This window comes from Macrotis lagotis, chromosome 7 (genome assembly GCF_037893015.1).
Source record: "Macrotis lagotis isolate mMagLag1 chromosome 7, bilby.v1.9.chrom.fasta, whole genome shotgun sequence".
NCBI classification, from domain to species: domain Eukaryota; kingdom Metazoa; phylum Chordata; class Mammalia; order Peramelemorphia; family Peramelidae; genus Macrotis; species Macrotis lagotis.
The window spans coordinates 208,554,022-208,570,367 of record NC_133664.1 but is presented as its reverse complement, the minus strand read 5'-3'; the positions used below and the strand labels follow the sequence as shown (position 1 = coordinate 208,570,367).

The 16,346-nt window shown below is 35.5% G+C and overlaps 1 protein-coding gene across 4 annotated transcripts in view; it reads right to left on the bottom strand.

Moving 5' to 3' along the window:
• The window catches only part of TSPAN11 (tetraspanin 11), a 143,703-nt gene that overhangs the window by 101,110 nt on the left and 26,247 nt on the right, over positions 1 to 16,346 (bottom strand). The window contains exons 2-4 of one of the 4 annotated variants that reach the window (XM_074194638.1): positions 10,626 to 10,761; positions 7,706 to 7,826; positions 2,615 to 2,709 (exon numbers count right to left, since the gene is read on the bottom strand). In XM_074194638.1, coding sequence (XP_074050739.1) covers positions 2,615 to 2,709; positions 7,706 to 7,727 — 117 coding nt within the window. In that variant the 5' untranslated portion in view covers positions 7,728 to 7,826; positions 10,626 to 10,761. The remainder of the gene's footprint in view (positions 1 to 2,614; positions 2,710 to 7,705; positions 7,827 to 10,625; positions 10,762 to 16,346) is intronic. The other 3 variants (XM_074194639.1, XM_074194640.1, XM_074194641.1) reach the window with 3 other exon arrangements.

The following is a 16,346-nucleotide window of genomic DNA, read 5'->3' as shown; positions in this document are numbered from 1 at the left end:
CAATTTTTTTACCACCCTTTTCTGAATGCCCTGCTGCTTAGTAATGTCCTTAAAATGTGGAACTCAGAACTGAATGGACAAGATTATTGTTCCTTTTAGCTGTCACATTATATTATTGACTGAGTTTATAACTTTTTAAAGATCACAAATATTTTTCAGCTGCAACTTTATATAATCTGATCTCCTCTCTTATAATAATATTGGGATTTATATAATACTTCAAGGTTTGCAAAGCTTTGGACATGTTATCTTATTTGATTTTACAGATGAGGAAACTATAGTTAATGAAGGTCAAGTACTTGCGCAAATTCATAGCTAGCAAGTAACTCAGGGCTTCCTGACTCTAAGTCCAGTACTCTTATCTACTGAATTGTCCAGCTGTCTTCTGTATGTGAAGTTGAATTTTTGACCTCAAAGGAAATAACAATAATGACAAATAAATAACAATAAATGTTATTTTATAGGTCAATGTTTTGACCTTTTAGGGTCATTTAGATACTGGTTTTCTTCTTTAGTATATTAGAATATTAAAAGAATTCTTTCTCTTATTTGCATTCAGTAAGGTTGCCCCAGTGAGGTTCTAGTCTCACTATTGTATCTTGCTCTGTAGAGTAGCAGCAACAAGAGGGAAATTCTTTCATAGACGTCATTTATAATATAAGATGTGTTTTAATTGAGAGCCATTACTGTAATGGGACTCTTGGGGAAATACCACAAAAAATACTATGTGGTGGTCTGAAGATGGCTATTCCTGTGACCCATCCATTGTAGAAACTTGACTTGTGGCTTTTGGTCCATGTCAACTTGTGCTCTATGGCAGAAATTTCAAACAAACCGCTACATCCCATAACATTCCCCAGTGCTCCCACATCAGATGGAAATGTAATGAGGAAATTTATAACAAAATAAATTAAAAATTAGAAACCAGGGAGTCTTATGTATGGTTTAGTGGTTTATTTGAGTATAACACCTCTTCTCTACAGTATTACACCATTTTTTGTTTAACTTCATCTCAAGGAGTCCATCACTTGGGTACCCCACTCTTTGCAACCCCTAGGGGGCAATCGTGGATAACTCTGGGAGCTGGATGATCTCTTATGTTATAAGTGCAACTATGGTTGGGCTTTTTTTGCATTGTCACTACCACCTCTTTCCCATCTCCTCCAACAGAATTGTTCTCCCTAATCCCCTTTTCAACCCAGCTAAAAGCATTCCAAGTGAAGGCTTTGATATAGAAACATCAAGTCAGTGATGAAAGGAACCACAGAAGTCATTTATTTCGCCACATATGAAGCAACATTCACATCATCCAGCTTCTACTTGAAGACTTCTGGTAATGGAAAACCAGAACCTCTACAGTCAGCTCATTTTATTTTGGGATTAATTACTCTTAGGAGGAATTTAAAATATTCACAAAACTTGTCCTGAAACCTCAATTCCTTTTAAAATAGAAACATCACAGCATATAATAAACATAAAGTCATTTAGCAACAAAAATTAACTAGAGACTACATAAGTTTAAGGTATAATGAAGAATTCTTTAATTTCCTGAATCTTATTTTTAAAAATGTTATCCTGATTTTTATGTACAAGTAAAGCTATCAAAATAAGAAATTAGTATGTTGCTTTATTGAATATAATATATTAGAAAGGAATCAGATAGCATCAATTTTTAGTCTCAGTTTTCCTTATGGTTGAAGTAGACAACCTCTGATACTTTTTCCAAAACTGAGATATTATGATTTTATGTATTCTGTCTAAATCATCATCAATCCAGTATTAGGGTGGACCAAATGAGTATAATTTTATTGTAAGAAAATACAATCATTTTGGATAATTGTTATATTAATTACTTGTTTACTGAGAGAATTCTGTTCTCTGCTTGGTATATGTGAACACAGATGCAAGTCATATTTAGAACCTCAGGGTTTTTCTGAGACTAACTACTAAATTTTGAAAACCACTCCTGTTCAAATCATTCAAAGCATTAAGCTTCCATTTTCTTCCATCTGATTCTGAGTTAGAATATTAATAAGGAAAAACAAATGGACTTTCATTAAAAACTGAGCCATGTTGTCAATGTGTCACATTTTTCACATAGAATTTATAAAAGGAAAAAGCCCCCCCCCTTCCTAGAGGGATGTTAGACTGAAGCATAAATCTACCATTTTGGTGACTCCCCAGTCCTGATACCATCTTTAGACCAGAGGTGGGGAATCTTTTTCCTGCCAAGGGCCATTTTAATATATATGACAAATTTTGGGGCCATACAAAATTATCAACTTAAAATTAGCCTGCTTAAAAACACCTACATTTATTGCATTTCGAGTCCTACCTTGTAGTTGTCTTGACAGTGCCAGACCAAATGATTTTATGGACCTTATATGATCCATGAACTGGATGCTCCCTACTTCTGCTTTAGACCATATAAACTTTATAACTGAATTATTTTCTTGGACCACTGTAGCAACCATGGATACTTTTTTTCAAAGAAGTTGAAATTTACTTATGAGTGGTTTTTGACAGGAACAATCAGTGGTGATTCAACAACATGATGATATCTTGAAACATTTGAAGAAAGAGCTGAGACAGTCTGATGGTAGAATTCACTTACCCAGAAGAAGAAGTTAAACACAAAGAGGAGATATTTCAGGTAGACTGTTAGCCAGTCATCTTGCTCAGCTTTGTTGAAATGGTTCATGGTGATTCCTAAAAGAAAACATAGTTACAAAAGTTGGAGAATCAAATCATAGAGAGCTTGTTTTCCCTTGCTCATCTCTCTGTCTCTGTCTCTGTCTCTGTCTCTGATTCCACTCAAAGAAACCATATCCTCAAGGAAACTTTCTTTCAAGGAACTTAAAGTGCCAGATCAGTTCCCTGTCTCTTTCTTCCCCATTAGTGAGGAAGCAGCTTCAAAGATCTAGCTCTGGCAATTGAGATTCAAATAACAGGAAAAAAGCAACCCACTCAGAAGAAATGTGACACTCCAGGGGAGACGGATAAGGACTATGATGGAAGAAAAGGACTTTTAGGCCTTGAAGAAGTAGGAATTGAGTTGCCTTTGCCACATGTCTGTAATACATATGGTCTACAAGTTTGATGGAGGTTGTGTATATTTGTGGCAGAATGCATCTTAGATTTATGGCAGGTGGGAAATGTACTGTAACTATGATTTCTGTCATGCCGGCTAAGCATATGCTTTTACTAAGAGCTAACTGTATTTAATGATATGACTGTTAAAGGGGAGCATACTGGTTGAGGCTTCTTAGTTGTGGCAGTAAGAATGGCTCCTCACAAGATTACCCTCTAGAAACTGAGGTAGCAGTCACTTTTGGTGGATCCAATCTATTAATATTAAAACAGGTTAGGGGAAGTAGCCTAGAGTAAGTATAACAATAAGAAAAGAGGCTATTTGCTGTTAGCTACCTCTTTCCCCTTATTTATCTCACATCTTCCCTCCATTTTCTCCTTCCTTGACCTAGTTTTGGCCTTTCTACTTGTAAAGGCTAACCTCTCAACTTGGGCTCTTTATTTCATTCCCTTCTATTTCCTCTGGGACCTTGCCTTTTCAATAATTGCTTTTCTCTCATCTTTAAGCTCTTTTTAATGACTTAATCCTTCAAGGTCTCCATTATACATAAAGACAAATGGAATTCTTCACTTAACCTTGCAATTCTCTTCACCTATCATGCTATATCTCTTTTCCTGTTCAAAGTCAAACTTCTACAAGTTTTTTGGTACTTCTTACCTCCAATTGCTCCTAATTCACTCATTTCTTAATCACTTCCGATGTAGTTTCTTTTTTATTTTGACTTTTTTTTTCAAGGCAATAGGTTTAAGTGGCTTTCCCAAGGCCACACGGCTAGGTAATTATTAAGTGTCTGAGGTCGGATTTGAACCCAGGTACTCCTGACTCCAAGGCTGGTGCTCTATTCACGGCGCCACCTAGCCGCCCCTCCAATGTGGTTTCTAATGTCATCACTTGACTAAGAGAAATTTTTTTTTCCTGAAATAATAATCTTAACTGCTAAATCTAATGGCTTCTTCACAGTTTATTTCTGCTTCACCTCTTTGATGCTTACTCAGCCATTTCTTTGTTAAATCATCATCCATCTCACTTACACTAAGGACATACATCTCTCAAAGCTCTATCTGGGTGCTCTTCTCTTCTATAGTAATTCTACACTTCCAATGGTTCTATGCTGACTTCTAAATTTTACCTCTAATTTAATTCTGTATTATCAATTGCTTGATGGACACCTGTCATAAGAATAATGAACTCAATATGTACCAAATGGATCACATTATCTTATTACCTCTCACCCATTTGCTTTCTCCTTCAAAACTGTCTATTTGTTGAAGACCTACCATTCATTCAAACATCCAGGTTTTTAATCTCCAAGTCATCCATAATTATTTCTTTTTCCTCACACTTACGTCAAAACAGTAACCAAGTTTGACAGGCCTACCTCTATGACATCTTTCTCACTCATTCTCTCATCTTTATTTATTCTGCCCCCAATGGAGTTTAGACCACCTTTACCACTTACTTGGATTATTACAATATCTCCCACCTAGTATTCCTACTTCCAGTCTCTCCCTTCCCTACTACATCTTTTGTATAGCTGCCAAATTGATATTCCCAATGCACAGATATGACTAAGTAATGCTCCCCACCAACTTCCACCCCCACTTGGGCACCCTATTACTTCTAGGATAAAATACAAACTCTCCTGGCATTTAAAGTCCTTTGTCATCTGGCCCCTAGTTTCCTTTCCAGACTTATTTAGCATTACTTGACTTAGTGCACCATATGTTCCAACTAAACTGGCATACTAGCTCTTTCCTGAACTTGACTTTCCATCTCCTACCTTTGTGCTTTTGACCTATGACTAGAAAGCAATTTCTTCTAATTTAAAATACTTAAAATTCCCAGTTCCCTTAAAGGTTTAGCACAAAAGTTATTCTGTATTTGAATCCTTTTCTGATTTTCTACACTTTTAGGGATTTTCCCTTTTATCTCAAATTATTTTGCATTTATATGTTGTATTCTACCTCTCCCTCTCTGTACCATAGAATATAAGTTTCTTGAATCCAAGAACTGTTTTGTTTTTGTATGCCCATATCCTAAGAAAGGTACACACAGTTCCTTGACTCATAGATAAGCCATTAATAAATATTTGTTCAGGTGATTATTGTGTAGTAGAAATGTTGACCTTAGGGATAATGGATTTTTTTTTGTCAAGGCAATGGGGTTAAGTGACTTGCCCAAAGTCACACAGCTAGGTAATTATTAAGTGTCTGAGGCTGGATTTGAACTCAGGTCCTCCTGACTCCAGGGCTGGTGCGCCACCTAGCTGCCTGGATGATGGATTTTAAAATAAATAATTGGTTGGCTTTGTCCTGAATAATTCTACCTGAGAACAGATTGTGAGCAGTTCCTTGAGAACCATTGCCTTCCAATATGTTTAAGTCTATCCTGAAATATCCATCACCAACACATGTTTAAGGTCCTCTTTTCATTCAAATTCAGAAGTTGTGATAAACTCCTATTATGTATTTTTCCCCTCTCTGTCTCCTTACTTTCCCTTGCCTCTGACCAGTGCCATAGTTGAATTCTTATGGTTCCTTCTCAACATCCTGTCTCCCTGAACCCTGGACTTAGACTGTCCCACAATTAGTTATTCCTAAATTCAAAAAAGCTTTGCCTTGTATTTCACATGTATTAACCAACAGAGAAAAAAAGTCTGTAGATGTGTAGTTGCAGATCTTCCAAAGATAATGCAAGTCTCCTAAATCTCTCTCTCCCCCCTCTTGTGTCTCTCTGTCTCTCTCTGTCTCTGTCTCTCTCTCTCTTACACACACACACACACACACACACACACACACACACACACACACACACTTCTCCCAGTCACCTCTGAGAAGCATAGAATAATGGGTTTTTTTCTCAGAGTCAAAAATATTGGGTTCAAGTCCTACCTCTGATACCAATTGATTGTTTATACCTGAACAAGTCACTTAATCTATTAATATTTTAAATAACTTTTTAAGTTAGTTATTTTTCTGTTGAACCATTTGAAAATATTCTCCTAAGTTTCCATACTCTCTTGAGCATTTTCAGAGTCCTCTATCTAATCAGGTTTCCTTTATCGTCAAATAGTAATTTAAAGTCATTTGTTCATTTGGATAATGTGATGACTTTCTTTCTGTTTTCATATATTTTTCTATTGACTTATCTACTTGTGCTGTAGGTATTTAGCTGAGTTTTCCTCCTGAGATCTTTGGTATTCCTTTCCCTTAAAAATAAGGGAATAACCAGGGATTTGGGTCTTGTTTTTAAGGAAAGAAAGATAGAAAGAGACTGGGATGGAATTATCCCCAAAAGAACAAACTACAAATACCTAGTGCTGATTTCAATTTTTGTTTATAAACACCTATAATAAGATTTTATAGAGGAAAAAAAATAAGCAATTCTAACAGTGAGCAGTTGTAGTATTAACCTGTCAATAAGACAGAAAAGCATGGCAGAATGGATTAGTGAGAGAACCTCCAATAAGCTGCTTTATGCAGAAACCACATTTAAAAGACTCATAGTTAAGATGAAATGTTAGAGAAGATTTTATTATGCTTTATTTGAATAAGAAAATGGAATTGACAATCATGATTTCAGATACGATGACAGTAAAAATAGATGCCATCTAGATTATACATAGCAGTGTGATTTAGTAGATAGAGTATGGGATTTATAGTCAGAAAAATATGAATTTGAATCCTACCTCTGTCACTTATAACTGTAACCATTCTCAAATCACTTACCCTCTCTCAGTCTCAGTTTCCTTATATGTAAAGTAGAAACAGTAACAGCTCTAGTATTCATTTCACAATTATTACCAGGCTCAAATGAAATATTTTATGTAAGGCGATTTGCAAAGTTTTAATTGTAAGATAAATGGCAATTATCATAAAAGGCACCATATTTAATGAATTTATCTCATTCCATTTATCTTTCTCTAATAACTTATCTATTTATTACCCTCTATTTATAATAGTAAAACATCTGAGTATTTAAATGAAAGTTAACTAAATGGCTAATGACCTAACTAGTAAAGAAAATAATTGTAAATGATTTCAGTTTTCTTTAATATGACTTCAGTATTTCAGACATATCTGACAGAAGGATAAATATGAAAGAAATTAAGGATTTAAACAAAATGTTTGAAAAATTAGATATAATATGTGTTTAGTAATTATAAAAAGGAAATCTTAAGAAGTATGACTACTGGGGTGGCTAGGTGGCATAGTGGATAAAGGACTGGCCTTGGAGTCAGGAGTACCTGGGTTCAAATCCGGTCTCAGACACTTAATAATTACCTAGCTGTGTGGCCTTGGGCAAGCCATTTAACCTCATTTGCCTTGCAAAAAACCTAAAAAAAAGAAGTATGACTACTTAGCATCACATTCAACTTTATTTAGTTTTGGTTTTTTTTGGCAAAGGCAATAGGGTCAAGTGACTTGTCCAAGGTCACACAACTAGATAATTATTAAGTGTCTGAAGATTTGAACTCAAGTCCTCTTGACTCCAGGGGTGGTACTCTATTCCCTGTGACACCTAGCTGCCCTGTCATCACATTCAACTTAAAAAAAAATTGTTTAGCTCTGGATTTACAATTAGACAATACTGAGTTTGAATACATTTACTAACCTTGTGACTTTGAGGAAGTCATTTAATCTGGGCTTCATTTTTTTATCTGCAAATGAAAAAACTTTAAACTTGGTGATCTCTAGGATCACTTATAGCTCCAAATGTATGATATATCGAGAAGCTGCAAATAAATATAGTAGTAATAAATACATTCTTCATGAACAATAGCACATAAAACTTATAATCAATAAGGGAAATATGAGCAAAAATGGAATGGAATATATTCAATGACTGTCAAAGAACATATCACAGAAGCATCAATTTTTTATAATAAATGAAATCACAACAAAAACAAATCCTAAAAAAGATCTGTAGACATAAATGATAAGGTCAGATATCAAACCCAGCAGATTTTGAAGGATATTAGAAAGGGATAGTTTAAAAGCAGAGGAGAAATACAATGAATGGTGAAGGTATATGGCTGGCTGGAAGAAAATCCCTAAGGGCCTTCATGCTTGGGGAAAAAGAACTAGAAACCCAGCTGCAGTCAATCCTCTATTCATGGAGTTCATTCTGGACAAGGAGCCACCAAGTCCCAACATCTCAAATGAAGGAGGTTAAGGATGCCTGACCTTGTCACCTTAAGGGTTTATGAGGATACATCAGTTTGTGCTGTGGAAAGGAAAGGAAATGAATGAAGACAGAAGCTGTACTTATAGGCCTTTTTAAAAATGAAATTTAACTGAGGAATAAAAGAAATAATAGAGGGAGAAGAAAAGATCTGAGGGGAGAGATCCAAGGAGATCTTAAAGATTCAGAAGAAGGGAAGGGAGGAAGAGATGAATTAACATTCTGTGGACTAAATTACATTTTTCTTAAAAAAGGAATCATTGACTTTTGTGGGAAGTCAAGAGGCAAAAAGGAGCTAGAGATGATTTTTTCCTGTGTGGATATAGATTTTCCAGAGTATCCTGCTCTACTCTGGGGTGAGGGACATAGCTGCTCTCATTACTTGAATCAGCATGGACCTGCCAATTATAGATCTTCCTGTAAGATAGTAGGCCTCCTAGCTTTAATAATTATGGTGGGGTCAACAAGACTTGGACATCTGCAATTATTTCCATGAAGTCTGATTTCTAGCTCTATGTTCTTTTTTTTATCATATGAGGAAGGAAATGGTTTTGCTCTTTTGGAATTTTATAACTGCAAGTTTAATTTTCTCACTCTAAGGTGTTTAAATGAATGAATGTTGCCTGCTTCAGAATATATGTGTATATTCACATTTAGGCATAGTTATAAATAAATATATGCATATATTTTAATAAGTGAGGTCTTTATTGCTTTGTTAGGAGCTATGTGTATTGTAAGTTTATTTCCTTTTCTCTGTGGAATCTGAGAATATCAAATTGGGAAAGAGGGATAATCATAGGCATCTCTGTGAGGTCTTGAGAGAGCAACCATGGCCCTTCTTCTGGCATTTAGTCCATAAGAATAATTGTTCCTTAAATTTTGCTTAGAAAGTTTCCTCTTAGTAAAAATGGTAATAACTTTCTAAATATAGTAACATATGGGCTCAGATAGCTGTACCAAACATCATGGATAAGACCCTTCCTATATACCTTGTCAGCTAACCTTGGGCAAATCTACCACTTCACTGCTGCTTGGCTCTATTCCCATTGATTTCCTCTAGCCCTCCTAGACTTAACCCACGGCTACCTTGGGATTCCATCCAATTCCCTAGCTTTTCTGTGCACGGACCCAACAATGTATTTTCCCTTAACTTCCTTCTCTTACCTTAACACTTTCTCTTACCTGGGACCAAGGACAAGGACCTAAAGAGAAACAAAGCACAAACTACACTATTTTTGCTACTTTTGTAGGGGATAATTGCAAACTCTTTCTTTTTATTAATGTAGTTATCTCTTGATCATTCATGCTATCAGAGGGAAAACATTTATTGTCCCCAAATAATTTCTTTCCCTAAAATAATTTCTGTTGACTTTGGGGAAGGCTTTGTTGTTTTTTTCCCTGGAAATGTGTGTGTGTGTGTGTGTGTGTGTGTGTGTGTGTGTGTATCACACACACACACACATTTCCATGTATATATATATAACCTTTATTGTACTGTATCTCACATTAAAATTAATATGGATATCTTGGGTAAATACTTATTATTGGTACAAGGAAACATCATACAAATATTCTAGAAGTGGCAGAGGAAAGGACTGAGATGCTAACCTAGAATTCACTTGTCATGAGCAAACCCTGTATGGATAAGAGATTGAATATCAAAATGGACTTTCCTTACAGCACTGTCCAATGAAGAGGTGTGTCTAGAAAGTGCCCTGTGCCTTCCTGTTTCTGATCCTTTTGCCTTTTTCTAGTAAGGTCCTTCTGTGCCCTTCATCTAAATACTCACCATCCTCCCAGGTTCTCTCTTTCACAAATTCTTCCTTTATTCCATTGAGTTCCTATAACACTTACTGTCTGTACCATTGATTTGGCCACTTATCATAATGTGCTATCTTGTACTCTTAGTTTTCTGTCCATATTTTATCTCCTCAATCAGATTATAACCTGCTTTAGGTCAGGGACTATGCCTTCTTGGGCAAAACAGTTTAGTTCCACTTTTTCTATTTGAAAATTTCCTTATAGATTCCCCCCCCTTCCACTAAGCTATGCTTCATTTACTTACCATCTTTCAATAAATCAATGTAGGGTGGGTGTTTAGAGATGAGAGATTTTTCTGTTAGTAATTTAGGCGACCATAATGGACCATAATACTAGATCTTTATAGAACTTGAAGTCAGCACTACCTCAGAGGCCTAAGACAACTTTGGGAAATGATTTAAGAGTTGGCAGAGCCTCTGATGAGCAATAAGGATGTTGAAGTCTTTGGAAAAACCAATGTGAATACCCTCTGAAATAGTCATTAACATGGTGGCCTGAGGTATTTCATTACTATGAAATTATCACATACCTTATTCCTAGGTTAATTAGGTTAATTCATTAATAACATGCTTCTCTGTAGGTTACAGAATACTTGAGGATAGATCCAGGTGCTGAAGTTTATATCTTCGGGAGTACCACTAAGTGAACACCCATCACACATCAACCTGTTACAAGACAAAAGACCTGGATATAATGTAACACATTAGGAAGATCACCCTCCGCTTCTCTGATGAAGAGCCAATCAAGTACAAGCTAGTTGGCAACCCAAAACAGAAGCAGTCCAGCTCCAAATTTATGATTCTATAATCATTGAAACAAACTCATTATGATCTATGAAAACAGAGGAAAACACATCGTGATCTATGTATAAAATCCACATCTTAGACAGGTTTTGCACAGTTCACTGAAGCTATTGTCCCTCTGTCTGCTTAATAATGAGATTTGATGGGAATGATTTCTTAGGACCAAGGAGAAAAAAAATCCAAAAAAATCAGCAGTTAGTGTAGTGGATAGATTAAGGAAGACATGACTTCAAATCCTCTTAGATGCTAAGTTACCATGTAAACTTGGACAAGTCCAATAGCCTTTCTGTCTTTGATTTTTCATCTACAAAATGACGGTAATAATAGCCTATCTTCTAGTACTATTGTGAGGACCAAATGAGATAAAATATGGAAATCATTATATATAATATAGAGAAAATCTATGTAAAAACTTGCAAGTATTAATTATATGAATAAGAGGGACTTTATGGACAAACCATAACAGTAGATGGCATGTTAATTTGGGAGGCTTGGCATTCAATAAGTTTGGGTGGGTCCCTGGTGGGCTGTTTGTGGCTGACTATCAAAAATACCTTGGGGATGAAGTCATAAATTTGGGATGCTTTCATCTGATGTCACAAGCTAGGGGGTAGGTTTCATTTCCTCTGAGAAGTAACTCCAGAGAATGGGAAATATTGAAGGAGTCTTCCTGAGCTACCCAACAATATCAGGGAATGAGCATTCTGATATCTGGTCTCACAGAGTAGAAAAATACTACTATTCAGGCCCAGTTCAAGAAAAGGTCAAAGGTTGGTCTAATTTTGGTGCATAGAAAGAAGACTGTTAAAAGAGCCTTCTTGAGGTAAGGGGGACAGAAGGAGCTAAGATTATCCATAGGAAGAGGTAGAGGTAGGACTAATTACTTCTAGGTAAAAAAAGCAGGATAAAATTAATATTTAAGACAACCTTGAAAAGCAAAAGACAAATCTATCTGAAGAGCAAAGTCTGAACTTTGCTTTAGCAATTTTAGCTAAAAGATAGCATAATATAAAAGGAAAAAGTTCTGAAACTGAAATGAATGAATGAATGAATGAAGAAACATGTTTAGTATTTATTCGATGTACCAAACATGTGGGTATAAATAGGAAAAGGAGGACTATTTTGACAGCAAGAAGCTTACAATTCAATGGGGAAGGGGAGAGATAATACATACAGAGAGAAGTGGTTGCCAGAGAAGGGAGTTTTGATCTGGGGAATCACAGGGATTTTTGAATTGAACCTTTGGGAAGTCAATTGATGTAACCTTTCCAAAGGCAATGATATTGCTAATCTAATTACTGTTCCCAGAGCAAGGGATAGAAACTTGGGCTACAAAGACATATATAGGAGCAAGACAGATGTCAAGATTATCTGGGAAATTGGATAGAGGGTATAGAAGAATTTGATACATTTATTTGATATCTATATCTATATAGATATAGATATACACATATCTATATCATCTATATCTATGTATATATATACATATATATATGTATATATATATATATATATATTTATAGTGGTGACATCTTTTTCTCAAAAACAGTGAATAAATGTCCATCTCTTAGGAATTATAAGGGAATGAATGAGAAAGCATGAGAGAAGTTGAGAAATTGTAGGATATGTCCAAAAACTGAACATAGGGAGAGGACAGAAGGGAAGAAAGATATGTAATCTTTGTGGGTAATCGGATTCAGGTAGAAATTACTTCCTAAATATCTAAATATTAGCTATGCTCAGTTTCAGCTTCGAATCCCTGGCAGAAAAAGGTTAATGAAGTACTACTTTTCCCCTTATATGCTCTAAACCTAATAGCACTCACGTTTCTTAATATCAGGATTATTAACCTGGTTCTGTGAACTTAATTTTTAAAAATATGCACATATACTCTCATAACAAACACATATATCCATAAACACATACTTTTTATAACTATTACAGCATAATTGATTTCTTATGGAATCCTATGTATTTTATTTTATATAATTAAAAACATTATTTATTCAATTAAAAATGGGTAATGGATCCATGCTTTAGTCAAATCCATCCAACTCTAGGTCATATAGCCAAGACTCTCATTCTTCCTGACAAATCTCTAGGAAAAACTAACCAAAGGTACTAAATAAAAAAACAAAGTTTTTAACATTAATTTTATGATCAGAGCTTATTCTAATGTGCAAAAGCTGCACTCTGTGGTTGATACCTGTAAGAAATGTTTTCTTCAAGTAATTCCAAAAAGGTCTGTTTTAAATGGACTTTTCTCCAAGATTAACATGAACCAGCAGGTAATTTCAGAAAAATATACTTTTAAAAATATACCTCAGAACATTTTCTGAACATTTCCTCTCTTTTCTCCCTTGTTCTAGTTCTGTTGGTGCCTATGTCTGATGGAAAGAGATCTGGATGCTCTGCTATTTATGGAGGTAGCATTGTATAGTGTGTGTGGGGGGGAGGGACTCAAAAAAAACGCCAAAACAAAAAACACTGTCCTTACCAACGACTCTGAGTTCAATCCCATCATGGATACCCAATACCTGTGTGACCTTGAGCAAGTCACTTAATCTCCCTTAGCCTTAGTTTTCTCATATGTAAAATAGAAATGTTGGACCATCTGAGAGGCCTTCTAGTTCTATGTCTATCATTATTAGGTGATGCAGAGGATAGAGCATTGTACCTGGAACCTGAGTGCAAACATGGCCTCAGACATTCACTAAATGTATAACTTTTAGCGAGTCACTTCACCTTGCCTCAGGTCCCTCATTTCCAAAATAATTATTATAATAATAGAACCTATCTCCCTGGGTTGTTGTGAAGATCAGGATTCAGTATTTATAAAGCACTTAGTGAAATTAATATTTTAATATTTATAAAGCATGTTGCAGATATTAAATACTATTATTATGGTGTTGGATTTGCTTTCAAGAAAAACTGGGTTCAAATCTTCTCTCGGAAGTATTATTTTGTGACCCTGGGAAAGTTACTTACTCTCTCTCAGACTCAGTTTCTTTAAGTATAAACTGGGGATAATAATAACACCCTTCATAGAAAGGAAGATGAAATGAGATAACATATGAAAGTATTTTACCAAATAAATGTTTTCAATATTTCTACTCCTGTGATATTATCATCCCTGTATGATCCTAAACAAATCTTTTAACTTTTCTGGTCAATGAGGCAGAAAAGATCTTGGTTTGAAATCTGGATTTGAAACTAGTTATGTGAGAGGCAGGTTAAATGGTTCAATGCATAATTCTATCTGGACCTGGAGTCAAGGGAGACCTGAGTTCAAATCCAGTCTCCTCGGGTGTGACCTTTGTCAAGTCACTTAACCTTCTGTCTGTTTTCTTCAATTGTAAAATGGGGCTAATAATAAAATTCACTTCAAAGGGTTGTTGTGAATGAGGATCAGATGAGATCATATTTATAAAGTACTTAGCACAATGCTCAGTGTAGTTGGTGCTCAATAAGTGCTTATTTTTTCCCCCTACTTTAGGTAAGCCATTTTACTTTTCTAAGCTTTAGTTTCCTCACCTTCAAAAAGTGGTATCATGTTACTACTATTATTTACTTCAAAGTGTTGGGAAGAAAGTACCTTTTAAATCTTGAAGTATTTACTTTTTAATAAGTATTTAACCTTTCAGGCCATTGCAGTACAAATATTTCAAGAGAAGGAATAATTATTAACATTTCCATGGTACTTTAAAATTTACAAAATGATTTCCTTACAACACCCCTGTGTGTTAGATAGTACAAGTATTATTATCCCCATTTTACAGATAAGAGAAATGAGGCTCAGAGAGATGATTTAATTTATCCAGAGTTACACAGCTAGCAAATTTCAACAAAGGATTTATTAGGTCCTTTCTTTAGTCCAGGTCTGACTCCAGCATTAGCCCTATTTATACCAGGAGAAACCTGGTTGAGAGGGGCCCAATTAAGTACTTCCTGGATGATTTGCTGCTTTTATCCCCTTTGACATTTATCACCATCCAACTTTCCACAAATTGGACTTCATTGGCTCCTGAGAAGAAAATTGGGAGCAGGTGTATGTAGCTTTGGATGTTGACAAATAGAAAAGTCTATTTTTCCCCCTCCAAATCTCCTCTGTTGGATTTTGCTGCCATCCTTAAAACACTATATCAGACAGAATCTAGAGGAACAAAGGCTCTTTTAAAGAGCCCATCAGTCAAATGTTCTTCTGGTTTATCAGCTGTCAAAGACCACACACATACTTCTTCCATTTTTATTTAGCTTGCAGAAACCATAGCAATAGATACATTGCAAATATTACCTTTACTTGAAAGAACTAGAATAATTAACAAAGCAAACAAATTCCCCATTCGTAGGAAGGCTGCCTATCTTCCTTAACTTTGCTTCAAATAATTCTTTCATAGTCACAGAAAGAAAGAAAAAATCCAGCCCTATTCCCTTGCCCAAAGTTCCTGCTGTGGTAGTTTCATTTATTTAGCTTAAGCCTCTGAGCCTTATAAAAATGGAAATATTTCTGCTTTTTCTGTGCTGCTGCTGATGGAGAGAGTAACATAATAGAATGGATCATAGATTCAGAACAGAAAGGACCTTGGAGGTCTAGTCTAACTCCCTCTCTTTCAAAATGAGTCAGTTAAATGACTTGTCTAAGGTCAGGCAGGTAGTAAGTGGAAGAGTAAGGACACAAATCCATATTTTCTGACTCTATTAGAGCTTGTTTGACACCATATCACGCTGGATTCTCTAATTCATGGACTCTAGATTCTAGCATGGAATTGCCTCAAATTAACAAGTCCCTTTACCAATGTGAGCTTCAGTTTTTTTCATGTGTTCAAATTTATCAATTATTTATTATCCAAATCATTTATTAAGTGCCTATTACATGTATCACACTCTGCTAAGCATGAAAATACAATGACAAAATTGAAATATTCTTTGCCCTCAAGGAGTTTACATTCTAGTAAATCTATAAAAGTTTCCCTACTAATATACTTTGGAATCCATTTACTTCTCTTCCCCTTTATTTTTCTTTTCCAGACCCCCTGGGTCACTATTTGTCACTATGTGGCACCAACTCTCCTTGCTAGGACTTAAGTTTCTTAAGATTACAACCCTGCAGTGTTTTGATCTGCAGTAAAATGAACACAAAAGGGCTCTTCCTTTGAGTTCAAAGAAAGTCAAGAGATTCTTCAATGAATCAACTTAAAACTGTAGTCTCTATAGTGCTGCCCTGAAGAGGGCTCTAGGAAGACAAGAAGCCAGTGATGTTTCTTTTGTATTGGTGCTCCTATCTTTCTACAGCAGATGTATACTGCATCTTCTCCATGGTATCAGCTACTATCTTTGAGCCCCTACCCCACTTTACTGTGTTCACAGCTCAAAACAAAAACACATGAAGTGTGATTCCATTTTCCTTTGAGAATCTTCTTTTGCAAAGATCACCCTGACCAGAGGAC